The sequence below is a fragment of the Cygnus olor genome, chromosome 7 (assembly GCF_009769625.2).
Source record: "Cygnus olor isolate bCygOlo1 chromosome 7, bCygOlo1.pri.v2, whole genome shotgun sequence".
Classification (NCBI taxonomy): domain Eukaryota; kingdom Metazoa; phylum Chordata; class Aves; order Anseriformes; family Anatidae; genus Cygnus; species Cygnus olor.
Genome location: NC_049175.1, coordinates 4,461,634 through 4,483,918, shown reverse-complemented (window position 1 = coordinate 4,483,918; position 22,285 = coordinate 4,461,634). Strand labels below are relative to the sequence as shown.

The window sequence follows — 22,285 nt, the reverse complement described above, 5'->3', positions numbered from 1 at the left end:
AATACTGTTTTCCTACTGGCGATTAAAACACCTTTTTTTAAACCCTGAGTCTATTTTCTAACGCTCTCTTGATTTGTGTCATAAAAAGGTCAGTCAGATGCAGTACTATGTGTACTTGCAGAAAGTCTGTCAGAGTGTATACCTTCAGTCAATTCAAAGATGTAGAGCGTACTGTACCGACTGTAGTCTATAATAAAGGAATGATTTATAATAACCATGAACATCTAGAGGGAAACTAGCAAAAAGTTATTAAGGTCAGCACAATCCAACATTGATACAGCAAGCGCAAACTGCTGAAAGCAGCATGGCTTCTTTAAAGAAAATCTGCTCCCTCCTTCATCTATTTGAATACGTTAAGTTAACAGAACAGGCAACAATAGAGTTTGTGTGCTTTTCAAAAGGCATTGTGAAGAGTTCTCATAAACATTAAGAAGGAAAATAACTAGCTGTGAGCACACACATGTAAACAGAGATATAAATGCATATTCCTTTTATGGGAGAAATAATAATAAAATGAAATCTACTCTTCCACAAATATGAAAAATGAATACCAGAAAAAAATTCTATTTATGAATTATACTACTGATACATTTATGAAAGATTGGAAAGCAGCACAGTTGTGAAATGAAAGAGTTCTAAAGTAAAGGATTTCCCAAGTAAAACACGGTAATTGATTCAAATGTTTTTTTGTTGTTAAATTTTGTCACAGCTTTTTCCACATGTATTAATTTCTCAAAGTTATTTGCCAAGTCCCTTCTACAAATATTTTTTATGCTGTAGATCATATGGGAGCAGTATATAGCAAGGACTGGCTATTCATCATATACAACTGTTTTTGTTGGCAGTGTAAATCACTGGGTATTTTTCTGAGTACACAGATGTATATGAATATGCAGAGAGTTGACGAAAAGTGCATTTCAGTTCTGTTCTCTCCCAAGGCTTCTCAGCAGAGCCTACATGCAGACAATGATTTACATCCAACTGACAGAAAAACACCATGCATCCTGCGAGGCCAGTCCAGGCACACAGCTTCACACCGCACAAATGCCTCACGTGTTCAAGCCTACTCCAGCCCCAGTAGGTGTGCTGAGCAGGCCAGGACTTCGCTATGCCAATGAAGATGCTGATGACAACATAGCAGGCAGCAATTAAATGGAAAAGAGAAAATACGAAAATTAAGCAAATTCAATGCTTTAGTAACACAGCATATAACTAATAACTTACTAAACTGGTTTTGGTCTGTGCTCTTTAAAAAGAAAAAAAAATGTTTGACAGGGCTAGCACCTCTGAACTTAAGAGCCAGGTTGTCGGTTCACTTCCAGCCTGCAACTGGCAGAAACAACGTACTACGTTCTCAGTTACCTGTTATCCTTTTGAGAAAGAAATTTGGAAACAGAGTGCCTCAAGCCATTTCCCATATGTGGAAGCCCAGTGCCAAGGTCAAGCCGAGAGGAGGTGCAGCAGCAAGCAGCCCGCACAGCACCGATGCCTCCAGGACTGCAGCACCTACCTAGCCACACTCACGCATGCTGGTTGTGTGGGCAGCAGATCTAATTCCTGCTGTAATGTACACGTTCGCATTTCTCAAACTCCTGCTTTTAGGCAAAAGCTGGCAGTTTTGCTCTGCTATAAAGTTATAACAAGCTTTTCAGCTACATAGCACTTTTTGCTTGGAATTTCAACGTTGCCATTGTTATATATATGCAAAAATTACTTGGAAATACAAATCTGGAAATACTTATACCAAATCTGCCAGGGTAAACGCGCATAAAGCAACTCTCATCTAAAGAGAAGTAGAGAAGCAAGGAGGAATCAAGAGGAAAAGTACATGCTATGGTGGCTTCTATTGAAATACACAATAAATACTTAAAATGCTATTATGCAAGAAGACAAGGCTTAGGATTATTAAAGAAAAGATTTATCAACCTCGTAAGATACATTTTTAAATTGAAGTGTTAATGGGCATCAAGTGTGAAGTCAAAAACAAATAAAACTGTGTCATATACTACTAAGAACTGTCAAGGCTTGAACTCTTATGCAGGTACATTTGAGAAAGTAAGTCTTCAGTATTTTTAACAACCAAAGCTCTGCACACTGTGGTTTGCAGAGCAGACGCTGGACTCATTCCAGGAGATGGAAGCACTCCAGGTAGAGTCAGGATGCTGGGAGCAATTATGGCAGACCCAGAGCCTTTCTCTTGTTGGAAGAAAGGGCGGCTTATTAGTTCTGGGAATATGTCACAAGCAGCTGCTACAAAAAAGGGAGCTGGAGATATTCCAGGTAAGATGTAGCAAAACAGTTTGCAAACAAAGCACTCACCACAAGCTAGGATGGTTTACTTTTTTTTTTTTTTAACATATATAGTTTTTAGTTTTAAATAATATCCCAGAGATATAGCAATAGCCCTTTCTAACAAGGCCTGTACCTACATAGCTGCAAGAGAAGTTGGACACTAACAGTAGAACTTTACATGAATAACTGTTTAAAGTGCAAAGCTTGTAATAAATTACTGTCTTACCCTTGGGACGTCAGAGCCTGGGCAGATGCTTGAAAGCCACAAGCACACGCGTGGCCAAGCAAACCCAAGTCACTGCCCAGAGTCCAAGCCATGGCTGAGCATTTTGGTTTTCCTTCCCTTGGTGATCAGTTTAGCTTGAAAGGATATCAGCGCTAGATTACACCGTTTAGTTACTTGACTGTAACAGACACAGCTGGCCCTAGGAAAAATAGGAAAAGCATTATTTTTGTTTTTCACAAGTATTCCACAGACAGCTGGACGGGGGGGCTTAAGGTTTTAAACGCATCCCGTCCTGAATAACCAGGTGCCAAAAGACAGCCAGGCTCTTTAAAGTCACTCCTTTGCAGTACTGTTGTTTCTCACTCTTAACAGAGGCACAACTTTACAACACTGTCTGAACAGCATGAAAAGAAAGGAAAAACTCAAAGGGAGACTTTTACAGGTCCCCAGTAGTGCCTGCCACTCAAAAGACAGTCATTCTTAATCCCAGTGTCAATAAACAGTGAAAACCATTCCCCTAAAGCTTGTGTTGCAAAGCAGGGTAAGGGACCAGTTCAGAAGACATTGTCCTCCCAGTCCTGGGGAGTGCCAGCACTTCTAGCAGCCACATCAGCTCATTAGAAAGAGGCAGAAGCTAGCTCAAAGGTAAACAGTTCAATGACCTGAAGGAGAAATATTCATCATGTGTCCGGATTTTAGTCAACCCTCTAAAGAGGACAAAGCAAAAATTCAGAAGTGGACGAGCTGTCTAGGATTTTTTTTTATTATTTTTTACTGTACATTGTTCTTGTTTCAGAGGAAAAGGCAGGGTAGAACTTTGCATCCCAAATGCAGAACATTTTTTCAAGGAGCAAATGTATTTCCAGCATCCCCATTGTGAAAGAACACTCATCAAACTGTTGCTATGTGGTTTAGTGGCCGGAGTACAAAATTCTAGGTCAGAGCTTTGGCTGGCTGTGCCTGCCGTGGTGCCACTGTTATCCACGGTCAAGTTGTTCAGTTGGTGCAAGTTTAAGTAACTACAGAGCTGGTTTTACACAGTCGGCTATACTGATAAAATACTTAGTAGTTCTGGAGTACCATTCAGCTGAGGATCATTAAATAACAACATTACTTTTAGAACCTGAAGAGAAGAGAATGACATAGGGTCATTTTCTTTTACCCTTGCTAGTTGTAACTTGACCCACCCCACCAACAAAATCCTGACTTGATGGCTGTTTCGTGTTCTGCATCACATAAAGCATGGTTCTGATTCCATTCCAGGAGAATAAGTGGTAATCGGAACTAAGCTGGGCCACTACTAGTAGCATGGACCTCTTTGGAAGCCTTGCAGAAGGGATAAATAAGCTACGTAATGGACGAAACATAGAAGTATGAGTGAAGACAAACTGTTCAGGGTACCACAGCATGGAAATGTTCTGTGATTACTGGAATGCCAATATGACAACCATTCGTATAGTATTCTGAGCTCTGCAAAAACAGTGGAGGGACATCTTAGCATTTTGAAACTTTGGTAACAGTAATGCTCAGTTGAGAGCCTTTCAACCTCCACAGGGGAGAAAGCATTAAAAAAAACAACAACAACTAAATAAACAAGGAGTTATGTAACTGAAGAAACCCATACAAGAGGGAAAACTGCTGTAATCCATCCTGAATGGATGGGAGAGGGAAAGGCAGGAATTTGCCATTAGTCCTGAGACCATCACAGAATAAATACAAGCATACTGTGTCTGCTCTCCAGACCAAGCCACAGGAACAGTCTAGTTCATGCACTGATCTCAGGTAGATGCACCTAGAGAGCAGCTATATCAACAATTTAGCGTTTTAATATTCCTGTTGTAAATCTTGTGACTGTTCTCCCTTGCCCTGTTTTTATTCACGTGTCAAAGCACATACAATGTGCCCTAATACAAACCTGTGCTGAAACATGCTCTGACTGCTAGAGGGCATGTAGTCTAGATAGCAAAACTAGATCTCGTTATAAGGAAAAAAAAAGCCTGAAATGAGCAGTGTGGATGCCAGGTCCATTGACCTTCCTTTAAAAATTGTCACAGTACTTGATAGAGTAGATACAACCTTACTTAGTATCCACCACTCGGGTTGGAGGGTTACTTTCCCAAATAGATTTTCAAAACAACAAGCACCCAAATTGTTACAGGGCAAGAGAGGGAACAAAGAGTTTACTGATGGGGAAAAATTCAGTGAGGGAAAGCAAATAATTACAGAAGCAGGTTGAAAAGAGTGAGGCCTTTTCCCCAGTCTCTGGGAGTTATGACAAGCCAAGAAAATAAGCTCAAGAAACCCAAGGAGGATATATGACTCTTTAGATTTCTATTGAATTATAACAGGATGGTTTTCAGGCTTTCAACGGAATATGCAGGTACCATGGAGCCATAATAGTCTGATTAAAAATTCATTATGGATTCCAGGTAGACTAAGCTATATCTCTGGTAACTCAGTGGAATTTATTAGTCCTTCAGGCTGGCTGCTATTATGATAAAAAACAATTGTTCATTTTAAAAGTGTGACCGTCTGTTTAAAAGTGTCCCAATGTAACCCAAGCCTCCTGCTAACGTACAGCCTTCAAGCTATCCAGAAAGCAGATCTTCAGGGGGTACACCATGAATTATTTATTTATTGGCCTTCTAGAGCCATCCTTTCTGAAAGAATTACCATCACATAACTATGATGGTGGAGAGAACAAGAGAACCTTTCAAGTGCAAAAAAAGTACAAGATCCAGGTGTGTTAAAATAGAGAATCAAGCCAAGCCTGAACCTAGTTCAAACTGTCCAACTGCAACTGAAAATGAATGGCAATTCTGGAAGTACTTCTGCAAATTGCACCTCCAGCTGCCACTCCAGCCACAGTCAACCACAAATCAAAGCCAAACCACAATTTTTTACTGGGGATATTAGTTGTCACTGTCAGTTCTTCTCCAAAGATTTTTAGGGGAATCATAATTTTGGCAACATTTGCAGCACAGTCATATTTTCAGATCACCAAGGGAAAAGGTTTTAAAAAAAGTTAAAGGATATTATTTCTAGTATATTGTTATATTCTTTACTAAATATAGGTAAGTTCAAGCCAAGTGAAACTTCTTCATAGCATGAAGTTTGCCAGGGGAGGCCTGATACTTTTTTAGCTGGCACACAAAGAACACAATACAGATAAGTTTTTTTCTTAGCTGCATGAATCCTCTTATCTCACCTCAAGACATCTGGAAAGATACAAAAACAGATGTGGGATACTGACATCTTCATTCAAGTCACTGGTGACCTAGGAATAATCTGGCTGAAAAGCATGACCCCTTCCTGTGCTGTGCCTCAGCGTGGATGTTTGTCATCTGCACTTTGCTATGTTTTGATATAAATATAGCCAAAATGCACATGTTCACACTGGAAGCAAAACGAATAGCATGGAGGACATTGCACCAGCAATTAACCAGAACACAGAGTTTTTCTGCAGATGCTTCCGACCCTCACTAGCAAGGGACAACAGCCTGCACCCCTACTTTCCAACTAGGGAAAACACGTGTGCATCTCTTTCATTGAAAGCAATCTATGCTTGACAATTTCCTAGTTCTCAAAACAGTAGATAATGCTAGAAATGAGTGGTTGTTTTTAAACATGATATTAACTTACTCTCCTTTTCTCTGAACCCAAGAAGGGAAAGATGAACACAGACCATTTAACAGCTCAAAAACCATTTAACTTTCACTCACTACCCTGTCCTCCATTCAAAATCCATCAGTGAGTACATAAAAGCAAACTATAAATACAGATAGAAGGTTCAGTAATTTCATATTCACTAGAAGTGGCATTAAACAAATTCCTTTTTTTTTCCCCTCAATGCAACTAAACCAAACATTTTTCCCTGTCTAGAAAACCTCGATGGGTTTCCAGAACCCAGAGACTCAACAGGTTTTATATTTTTCTGTACAAATTCTGTCAATAAAGATATTTTGTAAGAGAGTTTTCATTAATTCAAAATGAATTTAACCAAAAAATAGGCTCATTTGAGTACTGTTTTTCTTTCTCTGGACCTGAATAAATCTGTTATATACCATTTCTCTGTAGCATTCATTTACTAAAATCATTGCAGATGGATGGGAAAAATGCTTTTGGTGTTATGGCAATACATAACTGTGCCATTATCAAAGCTGGAATTTGGCAATGGCAGGAACATGCACCACCTGCAACAATCATCACCATGTCATTTGTGCTGCAGAGCTAAAGCCACCTTCCTGAAAGGTGTTCCCTCAGAGGCAGTGTAGAGTGAAGCCATGACAAAACAACAACAAAGACTTATAATGGGATTTTCTATCTATCCTTTATATTTCTCCAACATAAGAACAAACAAGATCTTTTTCTGTGGTCTATAAAGTGAGTATTAGGATTATACCAGATATCCCCTGGTTTTTCAATGTCCTTTTTTACCCAAGTAGTTCATTATTTTTTTTTTTTTACATACTTTTAAGAAGCATCTCTGAAGGCATAAATGAGAATGAGTGTTTTTTCCTCAGAGGCTTACAGTGACAGGGATTCTGTGGCAGAAGCAGTGAGGTGGACACATCAGCTGCAGAAGGTGCTTCGGCTGCTGTGCAGCCGGCCCTGGCCTATGGGCTGGTCTGAGACAAGGGGCAGAAAACAAGGTGCAATCAATATTAAAAGCAGAAAAATGAACTTCACACTTGTTTCATTAGTTTGACAAGAAATACATCATCTGCTCATTCACTCTTCATATTTCCTGGCACATCGGACATTCCATAAGGCAGAAACAGTGGAAAGTTAATTTTGGAGCAATTACGCCCTAGCAGATTTCCTCAGCTTTCATTTTTACTTTTCATTCAACAAGTTATTAGTGTTAATGATATGCTTGACTAATCCCAGCCTCACAGGACCAGGTGGTGCATGTTAACACCTTTAAATTAACAGCTACGTTTTAGATAGAGACACTAGTAGGCTTGTTCAGCCCTCTATAAGAGGAGAAGGTGGTACTCTAACTGCATGGGAGAGGGCTGGGTCAGTGCACGCGGCCTGATACCAGTCTCGTCTTTGTGAAGTCTTACATTGCACCTGCTGAGATGTTTAGATCCACACAGAGCACAAAAAGTTTCACCTTACTAGGCAAAACAAACACAACCAGCAACAAAACTTGATCTTCCTTACCCATGATAGTAAGAAAGAAAACAGGAAAGCAATTATTCTCATCTCTAATTGACAAAAGTACATATAAGTTTTTTGTTTGTTTGTTTTTATATTAGAGTAGCTTAGTCCATATTTATGCCTGCAGTAACATAACTGTCCTCATAAAATCATACACCAGAGCTGATGTAGTAAGTCTATCCAAAACCTGCACGCCACTTATCTGTTATAAAAGCTGATGACTTTTTGGCCCTTGATGGGATGATGCTAGGTGGCAGCTCCTGCCTGTCCAGAGCTGTAAGCAGACCCTGCTGGCATCGGAGACCTCAAAGCCAGGGGATATAGGTAAGACAAGTTCTAGGCAATCACAGAGAATTTCACAGACACATGAGGTGTGCTGACTGAGGCAAAAATTGAGACCTTGCATGAGACAAACGACCAAATATTGGGACATGAAAAGAAATCTCTTGTCTTCAAGCATCTGCAATTCATTCCTTTTACGTAAGGAACTGCCTGAAACCTCCTTGGAGAGTTTCCGATTCTGATATAAATACTGTGTCAACTGGAAGTAACCAGGAAACAAACTTTCCTGGAACAGGGTTAGTGCTAAACACAAGCAATGCCCGCTCTAGATTCAACGCAGCCCCAGAAGTCACAGCGAGTAAGCAGCATGTACTCCAGTGGACAAATGAAATCCTCCTTCTGTTATCCAAATGGAAAGCTAAGATAACAGAAAAAGAAAAATCATAGATAATCCTAGGTATGTAAAGAAGGCATTCAAAAGAATCCGGTGACAGCACAATGCTGAAGCAGGAGGTAGTGATAGTCTCTGTGACAACTGCGGTATTACATGATGCCAGTGCCAGCAGCGGCTCCTTCAGGTAGGGCAGAGGGGCTGCTTCTGCGCCCAGGTCCCTCTCCCTAACCTCCGCTGTCCTTTTCTGCTCTGCTCCGTTCCTTGGGCTCCTCACACTCTGGGACTCCTGGGTCAAGCAAGAGCAAGGGGCGAGGATGGGCTAAATAAAAGGGATAAGATGCCTCAGCCACAATTCTGGCCAGGGATGCTGAACTTCTAGGTCAGTACTAGAGGTGAGAACCTCCTGCCTTTTAAAGCAAAATAAACAGAGCACTTCAGAAGCCCATGCTTGGCAAAATAACACACACACAAAAAAAATTAAAAATCCAAACCCAATATTTCTCATACAGCTGCTCATATCTGCTACAGTTTTTTCATGCAATTATTCAGCAATGCACTGACATCTTAACACAGAGCAAACGGGGAGGCCCTGAGACTTGAAACCATAAACTGGCCAGGTGCAAAGCCCATGCACTCCAAGATCTGTTACACCAATTACCCACTTTGTGGTTTGAGACAGTCTTATAGGAACTGTGCTTGGCATGCTACCCACAACAAATCATTATTGCATGTGGTATGTATTTACTAAGAGTCTGCATGTGAATAAGCTATAAATTCATACTCATTCATTTCCAGAACTTTCTATGTCAAAGCAAGTACCCTAGGAGGAAGGGTGCTTATAAGCTGCCTCTGCCCAGCAGAAGAAAACGGGAATTTTGACTTTTGTACCTGAACACTAGGCTGCAGCTGGGCCTTGGGATAGCCACAAAATTATGTGGTGCAACATACACAAGTGCGTACATTTTCTAGACTCATTTTCACAAACTTTGATTTACACTGTTCTGTTTCTGGCAGCAGAACTGTCTACCTATGCAGCAAGCACAAGCGCCCGTAATTTCCATAACTCATCACACCACACGCAGATGCACTTATACAGTTTTACATCTGTAAAATTGAAATGCCTTCTCACAACCTGAAGAGCGTATATGTGCTATTTCCATAGCATAGCTAAATTATTTCATAATAAGATTAGAATCTCTGCTGTAGAATATGAAAAACATTCAATTGGAATATTTCTTCCATGCTAGAGCTGAAAGGCCCATTGCATTACACGTATCCAGCTTACACAAAACAGAGAATCCAGTGATGGATTCAAGCTCTCTAGTCTTATTGCCAGTTTAGGTATTCCTTCTATTTCCCTTTTGGAGCCCCATCTAATCCAGAGATAAACCAAGATGACAGCAATTCCAACCAAGAACTCTTTTAAAATAATGAGAATCCAAAACATCTTCTATTAGAGTACATTTATTTTTAAAATATGGAATACCATTTGGAAAAAAAAAAAAAAATCCACAAACAGTTAACATAAACACACACTTCTGAAGGACAGTTTAAAGGCTGACATCATCTAAAGGTATGAGCACCGAACGAAGGAACATGACTACTTCAGATTAATGAAAAGAGTCCCGGCCAGAAATTATGTTCCTCGCTCTTGCAGATTCCTTGGGAAGAGAGCAGCTGCAAGAGGTCCTGCTCACTAAGGTGAGCAGTTACAAGGTCATTAATAAATTACATGGTCACCTGCTGCTTAGGGAATAGGACTGAGGTGAAAATGATGGATCCTCTCTGTGTGTTTGACTTTGACCTCTTTCAGGACTGTTATCCAAGTCATGTAAGCCATGCAGCCATTTAAAGCTTCATGTTACAGTTCCAGTTGTTTTCTGGCTTCATTAGGGATACTCACGAGTAAGACCAGGAGGATAAATAAGTAACTGTTTCAGCACCATACAGCTGGTGCATAATCTATACAGTTGATGTTGTTTATACTCCAGCCCTATGTGATCAATAGGAGCTGTGCACATGTGCCAAAGATACCTTGTAGCCACTGGATAGTTTTTCCACAACACGCCTTTCAGAGAACAACTGACAACATTGATCTTGACAACTTCTTTTTCTCTCTACTGTGATACATCTGCTACACTGACCATTTGCACCCATCCCCTCCTCACTAACCTATGACTTCTAGAGGTGAAGAAAGAGTGGACTTGGAAGGAAAAAAAGTTACCATCTCAAGGGGAAAGAAAAAAAAGTTACCATCTCAAGGGGAACAAGACATCTGCAACTGTGGTAGCAGCATTTTGCTAAGCTAAAAGAGGTACTAAACTCAGAAGAAGAGGGAGACTGCCTAGAAACTATTTTCCAGAAGAAACTGGAGCAGCAGACCAGGATGACAACCAAACCCCTCAGTGTAAGTGCTTTGGTTGAGCTATTCAGTGCGGAGGCATTTGCAGTCTTTCTTGACACGCTGAATAAAGAAACCATTCAATTCACTCATTCCTCTGCATGGGTACTAGAAGCCACCAGGACTACCATGGAGAGGAAATTAAAAAAAACTTGAGACATCCAAATGCATCTGGCAGAATGCACAATACCCTAAATGCCAACGGAGGCTGGTGCACCTCTGAATGCAGCAGCTATAGGGCACGTACTGCAGCTCTGCCTTCCCTCACCCCATTGCAGTCTTTACTGTGTTGTGTGTCTGAAGCGATCCAACCAACCAGCTCCAAGGAGGACTACATTGGGTTTGTAGAGGAGTATCTAAACATACCAAAACTACTTCTTCCCAAACACTGTATCACCTCAGCCACTCTATATTTTCACATATACTACTTATAAACCCTGTTACATTGCCTTTCCTGCTTGTTCAGAACTCCTGCGAGCTTCACAGCATCCTTCTGAAAAGGATGAACAGTGGAACTGTCAAATGAACAAATAAATATACTGTAATTTGTCAAGTAAAAGAGGGAAGTGATAAAAATTGAAATTGTCTTTAAGGAAGGAATTAGCATGCTCACAGAAACAAAGTCCACAACTGCAAACCAAGCAGCTTCAGCACAGTTCCCCCTCCTAGATTTTCTACCATATCCTGACTTCACTGTCACCATCTGCCAGAAAGGCAAGTTCCTCAAACGTGATCTGTATTTCTTCTTTTACCATTTCCCAGCAAATCCTGGAAAATCCTCATCCATAATTTATTAAGTGATTAAACCTCATTCAAACTTTTTGTTTGAATAATACATTACGCAACTCTTTGAGTTGGGGGTGCGGTTTGATTTAGTTCTTCTGTTGTTATGATCCGTGCTGTGGACAGTTAAAGAGGCCCTTTGCACTGGTGCAGTTTGCTCCTTCTCATGCTGATATGCACATGTTTAGATGTGCTCCAAAGTGCTTGTAAAACAAGAGAGCTTATAAATGAGCAAATTGCATGCACACTGCGAGAACTTTCCCAGTAAATATCCATCTACCTCTGCATAAGCACCATTAAAGGAGTTCAACTTGCTGTCAATTTTCCAAACTCGACCTTGCTTTGCAGTTGTGGAAAGTTACAGTCCTCACACCTTCACTTAGTTCTTACAAGCAGATAGCTGTGCAGTTAACTATCTGCTTTCAGAAGTAAAATGCATCCATCTTTTGGGTTTGCTGCTGACAACTAAAAAGCGCTGTCTGCTGTGTGTATGCTGACCTGCATTTTCTACGGCTTACAACCCTGCCTTTTCAGAACAGCCATTTTTCTTCTCTCTGAACAGAGACATGTGGCTCATTATGGCAACTTGGATGCCAACTTTGATGTTTGAAAGGTTAGATTTAAAAAAAAAAAATCTAGGTAAGGAAGGCTTTTTTTTTTTTTTTTTTTTTTTTTTGAGATTCTGCTGGTCTCCTGCAACTCAGGAAACAGCACAAGGAGCCTTGCTCAAGTCCTTCAGTCACCTCCTTTTGTTTTAAAACCCCCTGGCTTCTTTGCCGTGGTGTTCGCACCACACAGCTGCCCTACGACACTCCAGCCATCACAGGCGAGGCGGCGGGGAAGAGCTTACGGACTATAATTACCAGCTTACCCACTCGGGCTCCTTCCTAAAGGCAGGACCATCCATCATCCCCTTTTGTGCTACCAGACTCCTTAAAAGGCCTACTCGCTTTAACTCCCGCGCGTCCCGGGGCTACCTCGATGGCTTTCCGAGGGAGCAGGGCACGGCTCGCCGGCCTTTTTTGGGAAACCCTGCCTCCGCCGAGCGGCCGCTGTAACGCTGCCCCTGACAGAGGTGCTGCGGCGAGGGCGCTCCCTCACGGACCCGGGGGAGGGAAGGAGAGAGGCAGCGCGGCGGGGGAGCCCCGCACGGAGCCCAGGGCGAGCACGGTCCTCACCGGGAAGGGGAAAGGGAAGAGGAAGCCCCGGAGGGAAGGAGGGGTCCGGCCGGCGCCCCCCCCGTCCCCGCACCCCCGCGGCGGGCGGGAAGCCTGTGGGGGCGCGGCGCCGCCGCCGGAGCGCCGGCAGCTCCTCCCCGGCGGTGCCCCGGAGTGGGAATAAAGACAGATAGCGGGGCGGGAGGGGAGGGACGGAGGGCAGGGAGGGACGGAGGCAGGCGGAGCGCGGAAAGTTCGCTGCGCGGCCCGCAGCGATGCCGGTGGGGCGCCGAGCGCTGGGGCTGGGCGGGTTCGGCGGGCCGTAGGGCGGCGCGGGGCGCAGCGAGCCCCCGGCCCGTCCTCTCGGCGGGCGGGCGGGAGGAGGCAGCCCGGGCGGGGACGGCGACGGGGCCGGAGCGCCCGGAGGGGGAGCGGCACCTCGGAACCGGCCGCCGCCGCCGGGCGCGCTCGGGGGAAAGATGAGCTTGTTGTCAGCCATCGACACCAGCGCTGCGTCCGTCTACCAGCCCGCCCAGCTCCTCAACTGGGTCTATCTCTCGCTGCAAGACACGCACCAGGCCAGCGCCTTTGATGCCTTCCGCCCCGAGCCCTCCTCCTCGCAGCACCCCGACCTCGGCTACACCAAGAGCCCACCGGAGCTGGGCTCCTCGCTCAGCTCCAGCTATCTCAACAGCTTCTTCCAGCTCCAGCGCAGCGAGGTGAGTGCGCGGCCCCCGCCGAGCCCCAACCGCCATGATGCCGCCGCCCGCCCCCGGGGCTGCCCCTCGCAGCTAACGGAGCGCGGCCCGGCCGTGTTGACACTGTGGTAAATGGTTACACGCCGGCCGCCACAGCCGCCGGGGGGGGGGACACAAAAAGCGCTACAGGCGTCCTAACTGCTCAAAACTTCCCCCCCTTCAACTAAAATTAATATTTAAATCACTTCTGTAAATGTATCTATAGACACTGGGGGTGAGGCTGGAAGGAGGGTGTAGTAAGTTGAGTGAAAAGTTTTGCGCGCATTTCATCAGGCACGAAGGAGACCGTAGGAAACCAAAGGGAAGGAAACTAAAAACACTATAGGGTACACAAAGACAATTCACTGCGGAGCTCCCTGTCGCAGGAAGTTGTTGAGGTCAAGCACTTCTGCATCGGAGGGACCTCGCTGCTGCAGGGTGGCACCTCTCTCTCTGCTAGGGCGAGCGCCCCACAAGAGGTCTCCAGAAGAGGAGCAGCAGCAGCAGCGCTCCTCCCGGCCAAGGGGCTCCTGCCTCGGGCCTCCAGCGGCGAGGGGCTGGGTGGGCTGCATGCCCAACCCGCTGTGGCACTTCCTCAGTGACATTTCAGAGTCCTCCCCACGCCGTTTCAGTTACAGCATAGGTTTAAAAAGCGTTCTCGGCCAAAATGCCTATTTCTTTTGTCAGCAAAGGGGTTGTTAATTGAAAACAAATCAAATTCCCCAGCAGTCACGGTGTTACAGCTGTTAGCAGCGGAGAGCCAGAGCTGCATACACACGTACTTTTTTCCTTAATTAGAAATCATTTCTTCCTTCAGAATTTTGCAAAGCACATCCAGTCTCAACACTGACACTATTTTTGAGAGCATATAAATCAAAACCCAGTCAGTCCGATGCACCCGACCTCGGTAACCTAACATACCCAGTTTAAATATACGCAGACTTCACAACACACCAATTTTGCTAAAAGCCCAAGAGGGAGCGTAACATAAGCCTCCAGCTCCCTACCCACTGGTTACCAGTCAGGGATTTTGACGAGCTCTGTGCTCTCCAGGTAGCAATAAGAGTCCGGGGCTGGCCTACATGGCCTCTTCGCAGAGCGGGACACCACTCAGCTCCGGGTTTCCAAATGTCGGAATGCACCCCACTCACTGCGGGTCCTCATTTTCCTCCCTTTTTCTCACGAGAAGTAAAAACAAACACAGAAACCCACCCACACAAAGTACATGAAGGATGCATGCAGGAGGCCTCTGAAACAGTCTGAGAAAGTTTTCCTAAAGTTTCTCCAAGTTCTTTTTCTGTTTCTACTACACCCTGTGCGAGTAGGAGCTAATCCTTTCATCACACTCTCCCCCTTTCCCCTCAGTTCACATTTCTTTCCATTTTTCCCCCAAACCCTTTCCTTTGGAACACCATTTCCCGGCAGGCCAGGCCTTCCCCCAGCCGTGGCCACCTCCCAGGGGCACTGGCCAGCCCCACCTCAGGCTCCCTGGCCCAGGAGCAGCACCAAGCTGCCCACCACCCCTCTGAGGCATATGGGTGCCACCTTACACAACTCCTTTTCACCTTTTCCTGTTTCCTGAGGTGTACTAGTGACAGCCAGGAGAGCTCGCCTTTCAGGAAATAAGGAGTCATTTGATTCTATGCAGATATTAATATTCTTTAAAGACTGAGCACGTTAGTTTCTTCCCGTTCCTTTTCCAGCCTGTGGCAACAATTGCATTGACTACCCTGCTGGTAGAGACACTTTTCTCTATTTCCAGTCTTCGCCTGAACCATGCATTAATGCGGCCTCACACTTAGGGAGGGGGTCTGGGCAGAGGGAAGGGGACGCTGCCACCTCTCAGGGCACAGCAGTGCACTCGCACACTGGGTGAGCTCTGAAGAAGCAAGGGAATGCTTTAGTTCCCTGGGCTAATGCTGTCTGCTTATTCTGCATCTTTCACTGAGGGGCTTAGAAGGCGTTAGAGATACTGTTGCTCAAAACAACAAGAAAGAAAAAAAACACACCAAAGTTCTGTCAATATGCTGAATGTTCTGTTCTTTCCAGAAACTAAGCTAGACTGCTTTTTGGCAGGAGCCACCCAAGAGTTCCCTACAATGTCATGCTCTTAATTCTTGAAATTCTAACATCTGTTTATTTGCGGATGCCATTCAGTGTACACCAAGTATTTTGACTGCGTAAAATTGTTTTGGGGAGCAGTAGTGCTGTATGCTACTTTTGCATCAAGTGGGCTTATGCTATCTTTGGAAGAGACTTAGCTTTCCACAGTTAAACCATTGACTGTTTTCTGCACAGTGCTTGCTTTGGTTGGCATTTTTTCCTCCCAGTTTTGTCCTGGGTTGGCTCATCCTGGAGCTGGGCTGTGACAATGATTGACAAGTAGCTGTATACAGTATTTGGAAAGTGACCTAATGAGAGGCCAAAATAGCACCAGATTGAGAAATGGTAGGATCACAGGGTATAAAATAGTTACGCGCCCTGTAGGTTGCTTTGCAATTGAGAAATTTCTGGAGGAGATTGCTTGGAATAAGAGACAGCACTTGTGAGAAGTTGCTATTATACTGGGTTTGCAAGTCTGCATGGCAGTGCCTGTGTATGTGACTTGCATGCTGACCAAAGAACTGGACAGAAAAAAAGAGCCAGCACCCACAGAGTAGTCTTGCACTTCACTAAGATTTTTGTCCTCCAGACTTTTTCCACTACAATGGACGCCTTCTAAATAAACATGATGAACACAGCTGTTTGGTGCATAAAAGCCCATTGTAACCAGAAAAAGAAGCAATAATAAAGGTTTAAACAGTAAAGCGACAATGAATGTTTTGTTCCATACGCAAGACTCATTTTGCAAAACAGACCTGCTTTAAATAAAACTTTACTGCAGCATTTATTGTCCTAGATATGAAACGAAAGCATGTTAGAACGTTAAGATGTATTAAATTGGCTATTGAACCAAACTCCACCCTCGTTATAACACCATCCGTCAGAGCCAAGTATCTGAGGTTTTGTTGTGAGGCTGGTTACATGGGATTTAAGGCATTTGAGACACAGCCAGGTAACTGTGGCTTTGTGTCATTGCGTGGTATAATTGAGAAACCTAGAATAATGGGGCAATAGTGTCATATGGCATTTTTCTATTCTCACAGTAGGCTTCCTACTAAATCAGTGCTGACTTCGGTCAAGAGGAGACAGCTACAAATAACTTCAAGTTACCATATTATAATCAAACTTGTTTCTTTGAACATAAAGTGCTAATTCCAGTACAGGCCAATATTTACACGAGAAGGAGCCCATGTCCTAGTGAATTCTTTACCCACGTACAATGCTTTGCATGTCTTTCCAAGAAGGAAATTCCTTCCAGAAACCTCTACAGCAGCCACTTTCCAGATCCAAACCAGGTCTTATTTAAGCACAAATAACTGCATGTATGGGATTAGAAAACAATCAAATTTTTTGAGAAGCCATTCATGTTTTTGACTCAGGGACTTGCAGATCCATTCTTTACAGGCAAGAGAGGAACTAATTGGAAATGAGAGAACACAAGCTAGTTTAGTTGGCTGCATTAAAGTGCAGATCACTCACTCAGGAAGGAAAATTTGGGGAATTAAAGAAGTTAGAGCCTATACTACAGCAAATCCTGATGAAACCCCAGTGGAACAGAAGCAGGTCTGCAGCACTGGGATCACTACAGCTTGTGAAGCAGCTTTCTAAAGATGAAAGGTTAATAAGACAATGACATTCATGTATATTATTGTTAAAAAATAAATAATGAAACACTTGCAAGAACAGGAAGACGTGTGGTAGGAATATAGCATTTCTACAGAAGATACATTTTCTATCAAACAACCTTGTTTCCTGCCTGTCCTTCATAGAATTTTTGGCAAACAAACTCATTAGCTTAATACATTACAAAGAAAGACCTGTTCTTTAGCCTACGTGAACTAATTTGAAAGGTAAGGAAAAAAACAAAAAAAAACCCACGAGTTCTCCCATCCTCTAAGTATCAGAGTAATTCAGGGATTGCCATACAAGATCAGACCATCGGCCCACTAAATAAACTGCCATCTCAACAGCCACAAACAAAAGACTTCAGAGACAAAACACTTTGTAAGAGACAAAACACCTTGTGTGAAGCTGCTCGCAGCCAGTGAGGTCCTAGGGCAAATAGAGCAGAGATGAGGATTAGCAGAAACAGCCATATGCTCTGGGACACTTCTGACTCCCCTGGTTCTCTGGCCAGTCATTAGGTACTCTAGCACAAAGCATATCTGTGATCCGCTCAGCACAAAGGCTCCTTGGACAGGACTCCTTGCTTCTCCATTGCAGGCTCAACAACCACAGTTATCTCCTCTTACTTAAGTGTCCTTAAACATAGTGCAGCGTATAGGTTGCCTTCAGTAGATGAAGTCACGTTGAAAATAATTTCAAAAAAGTTTTGGTTCCTGTATTTACTTATTCTCCCAGTAAGTTTAAGATTTGCTTTTAGCACAGCCAAAAAGTGTGTAGGACCACAAAGCAAACACACTGCACAGGGCTGTGTCTGCAGTAAGGTTTTCTTACCTGGACAAAGGCAACAGCAAGGTAGTCTGGCTGCTGTCCTCAGTTGGCCTTTACATTTTCAGTATTAGATGTTACTATTTCTCAAGCTGAAACATTTAGGTTTTTCTTAAGAAAAGGAGAAAGTTCAAGTATTACTTCAAAAACACATACACACAAAAGCTAAGTCTGTAAATAAGATCTATCAACTATATCTACATCCTAAAAATAAAAATGTGAGCAGCCTGACAAAAGTCATTTAGATAAATTTAGAGCACTAGGAATTTCACATATTTGAGAAAAAAATTGACTGTTATGGAGTAATTAAACATTCCACTAAGACTGCCAGCTGTAAATTACTCTTAAAACATCCATTAATAACAGTGATTATTATTTGATTGATCTCCTTGCCTTGATTTTTCTCATTATTGTTTATTTAAGTGCTAAAACTTAACTTAAACAGGCAATAGCTCAGCAGTTCTTGTGTTAGAGGCCCGTCTGCTCTCTGACTCAGGATGATAGTACATTACAGATATCTTGTGGCTATGTAAAGTGACAGTCAACTGCTTTGAGACTGCTTTTCAAGAACTTGCATGGCAGTTCAGGTGCATTTTCCCTTCTGCCTCCTCCCTGGGTGCAAAGGCTTTTCTGTGGTTTTACAAATGGTATTTAAAAGGCGAGAAAAAAAACGAAAACCAAAAACAACATGTACTTCTTTCTCTTTTCTTGTCACAAAACTGCCTACAAAGGTGAAAGAAACATTAGCACAATGCTGTCAGATAACTGAAGCAATCAATCCAAAACAATTGTTTTTTAATCCCTTTCTAAGGCACCTGACTGCTACTGCTAACAATAATAGGTTTAGGTTATTAAAAAATAAATAAATCATTTTTAAAGATGAGAGGCTCCCTGTAAGTCTATGCTGTCAGCAGGCAACGCATATGATTGAAGCTTTCAAAACTTAATTGCTTCTGTATACATGCACCACAACGTACATTGGTACTCGCACTGTCTCATGGATTTCTTTTTTACACTGGTCTTTGCAAGGGATTCAAGAGAGTTGAACCTCTGTGAGTCAGCAGACTTCTGGGGTATCAGCATGTCAGCCTCTGTCCTCCCGTGCAGCCGTCTCTAAAGCTGTTTTGAAAGCGCTGCTTCAGCACAGAAAGTACAGATTTCACACCCCCAGCTGTATTCTGGTCTCAAAGTCTCAGATCTAGCAACTACTGCATTTTCGATTCGAGTTTGATGTGTGCTGTAAAATGCAAAATTGAGGTGAGTGCTAAGACAAGTTTCAAGCCCAGAAGCATTCTTTTCTTTTTTTTTTTCCTCCCCTCTGTCGCTACTTCTGCAGCCATGGCCTCTTGCTTTGCTACTTCTGACCTTGGAAAACACTTTTTCTTGGGACAGGGGGTGGAACCAAAACCAGAACAGAACAAACTACATCCATGAAGGTGTTATATGAAATGAAATCGTGAACAAAATGTATTTCTTATTTTCAGAAGTGGAAAGTCGTACAAATTACAGTCTTCCATTTGTATCCCTTAGGCATGGCTTTTGACTTCTCTACTCACCAGGATATATATATATATATATTTTAAACTTTTAAGCATTCTAAGTACAGTTGCATTGTTTTTCCTTGGGATTCTTTATCTGAGCAAGGCCAAGCAGAAGCCTCATGGAAGCAAGCTGTTAGCAAAGATATGCTGATGTTAACCCAGTAGCCGAAGCCTCTTTACCTCGTTACCCTCCCCACACGTGAAACCAATGTTACTGCAGCTCTGCAGTGCATCTGCTCTGCCTCTAGTGTTACCTTGTTCAAATGTGACTTATAGTTGGGCTCCTGCTTCACGGCAACACAAGTATTTAGCCACATAACATCACATCAAAGGCTGAACTGTGTTTGAAAAGCTGGCAAGAGCTAAAATATTAATTGCTAAACTTACATCAGGTCATGCAGAAGAGGGATGTGGGCCTTCTTTTTATCACTGATTTCTTTTTAATCTAATCATTAAAAAAATAATGGCAATGGAAAATGGAGCAATTATATGTATTCTTCCCAATTAGTTGAAAATTATTGCCAGCTCTTACAGATCACTTGGGACATGCAAACTTGTAACTAAGAGCATGGGCATTTGCTTTTAGTCTCAGAAATACATCCATGTCTTGAAAAGTTTGCCAGGCAGTACATGCAGGGAAATAAACGAAAAACCCCACCCAAACAGTCAGAGGCAAAAGCATGCAAGATTCCTATTACAATTCTATTTTATACATGCAGTTCTCAGTTACTTTACAGAGTCTTCCATGCCAAGGCACCCAAACAAAGGGGTGATGTAACTGTGATATAACTGTTGGGTAATGATTTTTCATCCCTTCCTCTTTTGCTCCTTCAACATCAACTCAATTACTCAGAAAAGGAAGATGCTTCTCCAGTCAACTGCACAGACAATCTGTCAAATTTGACATCAACCAATATATTTACGAAAAGCATGGAATGAATAGAAAATCCAAACGTGTACAAAACAATGATTTTATCCAAAAGCCAAAGTCACTCACCTTCCCCTCCTATTTGTTTAAACTTTGTTTTGGGGATTTTGTGGATTTGTACAAGACAGCAAGAAACAGCACCGCTGCAAGAAGTTATAAAAGTTCAGAAGAGATCACATTATTGACAGTCACTAGGTGAGGATTAATGCAAGGCAATTTTCTAATTCCAAATTTAAATTCTGACTTTGTGCATTTGCATGAAGACTCAAGCACAGATATTTCAAAGCTAATCATACAACATTGATAAGGAATTGCATAGAGGCAAAGCAAATGTGTTTTGTTATCAAAACTAGGTGTATGGATATAAATGATGCCTAAGAAGTGATAGTGGATGTCACCTTAAAGCTTCTGGGCTGCTTTATGAAATGTAATAGTTGATATTTGTACCCGTCCTCAGTTTCCTCCCCTAGGGAAATTGCCAGCTGCCTGATGCCCATTTTGCCACTCTCCTGCATTGCCCTTCTCCCTCTTTTAGAAAGCCATGATGAAATGATTAAATTAAATGGAAAGAATTTAAGTCTTTGCTTCCTTGCAGTTTACTTCAGTTTCTGTCTGGGTTCCAGAGAAGTTATAGTGGAGCAAAGGAACTGATTAAGTTTTACAAAGCTATTCAAGACTTTCAGCAATTCTGACAGAACTCAGACAGATGGTATTTGATAAGTGTCACAACATAGATCAGTTTCTTCTAGGAATGAAAACTAGAAGTAGAACCTACTTCTACTGGAAGTGGAACCTAAAATTACAGAGGTTCACTTCAGAAAAGTTAGGAGGACTGGGTTTTGTATATGTCCCTCGTTGCCTAGCCAGGCCAGCATAGTTGTTTTGAGACTCAGTGGGTTTTAAGTTATCAAACTTTAACATAATCACAAGCCTAGCCCATTACTTTCTGTCTTGGGTTTTGGTGTGAGCAAATACTAAGAAGTCCAATAGCTTGAGAAGGAGGGTTTTTAAGGAGCCTCCTGTAGGCCTTTTTCTTAGTTCTTCCATACCCACTGACGACTGCTGCTGCTTGGAGAACTGTTGTGTGGTGTTCCAAAACCTGCATCTTGGGAAATACATTTTGTGTCTCTCAAGATTCAGTTTGAAGATAAGCAAATACCCTCACAGTCCAGAGAAATTCTGTGAGGTCTACGGCTCTGGTTTTCATACCAGAAGCAGAAATATGTTCCTGCTACATAAAAAGACCACCCCCAGCTACTCCAAGGACATGGCAGGATTTGGTGTCTCTTTTGAATGAACACAAGCGCAATGCCCAAGAAGGATTTCAGGAATCTGGTTATCTATATTTACATCTCATCCAGCTAACTGCCGACCAAGCAAACATCTTAAAGGGATCATCTTGCTCACATAGGCTGCTCTTGCAAACCCAGGAGTCCCAGATTTCTAAGCCCATTGGAGATTGTAGCAGGGAAATAGGAAGTGTCTGGGAGGAGGAGACTTTGTTTGCACTAAGCTAGCCTGCCAGGCACCTATACATGTGTGTTCATCAGGGCTGTGGATACCTGTGGTTGAATGGAAAGCAACGGACCTATTGTACAGATGTTGCATCCTGAAAAGAGGGATTCATAAAGGCTTGTGAGAGAACAGGGTTTGAGCATCGGGGGCCTGCCCTTGAAACATGGAGGCATTCTTACAACCATCTTCTTCCAAAAACGCATTGCAACTGAAATTAATAAAATAATATATTCATTACCCCAACAAACACAACCTGGGAAAAAAAATCCTTAAGTCTAATTTGAAACTAGATCACTCAAGTTTTATAAT

The 22,285-nt window shown here is 42.8% G+C and overlaps 1 protein-coding gene and 1 long non-coding RNA gene across 3 annotated transcripts in view; one reads left to right on the top strand and one right to left on the bottom strand.

Moving 5' to 3' along the window:
- Positions 1–22,285, bottom strand: part of LOC121072828 — a 47,721-nt gene that overhangs the window by 20,683 nt on the left and 4,753 nt on the right. The window contains exons 2-3 of one of the 2 annotated variants that reach the window (XR_005821402.1): positions 2,519–2,717; positions 976–1,123 (exon numbers count right to left, since the gene is read on the bottom strand). This is a non-coding gene — a long non-coding RNA (uncharacterized LOC121072828). Of the gene's footprint in view, positions 1–975; positions 1,124–2,518; positions 2,718–12,415; positions 12,922–22,285 lie in introns of those variants that run through there. The other variant, XR_005821403.1, reaches the window with a different exon arrangement.
- Positions 13,065–22,285, top strand: part of ZCCHC24 (zinc finger CCHC-type containing 24) — a 106,834-nt gene continuing 97,613 nt past the window's right edge. Inside the window, exon 1 of the mRNA XM_040562907.1 lies at positions 13,065–13,420. Within this exon, the coding sequence (XP_040418841.1) occupies positions 13,181–13,420 (240 nt within the window). The 5' untranslated portion in view covers positions 13,065–13,180. The remainder of the gene's footprint in view (positions 13,421–22,285) is intronic.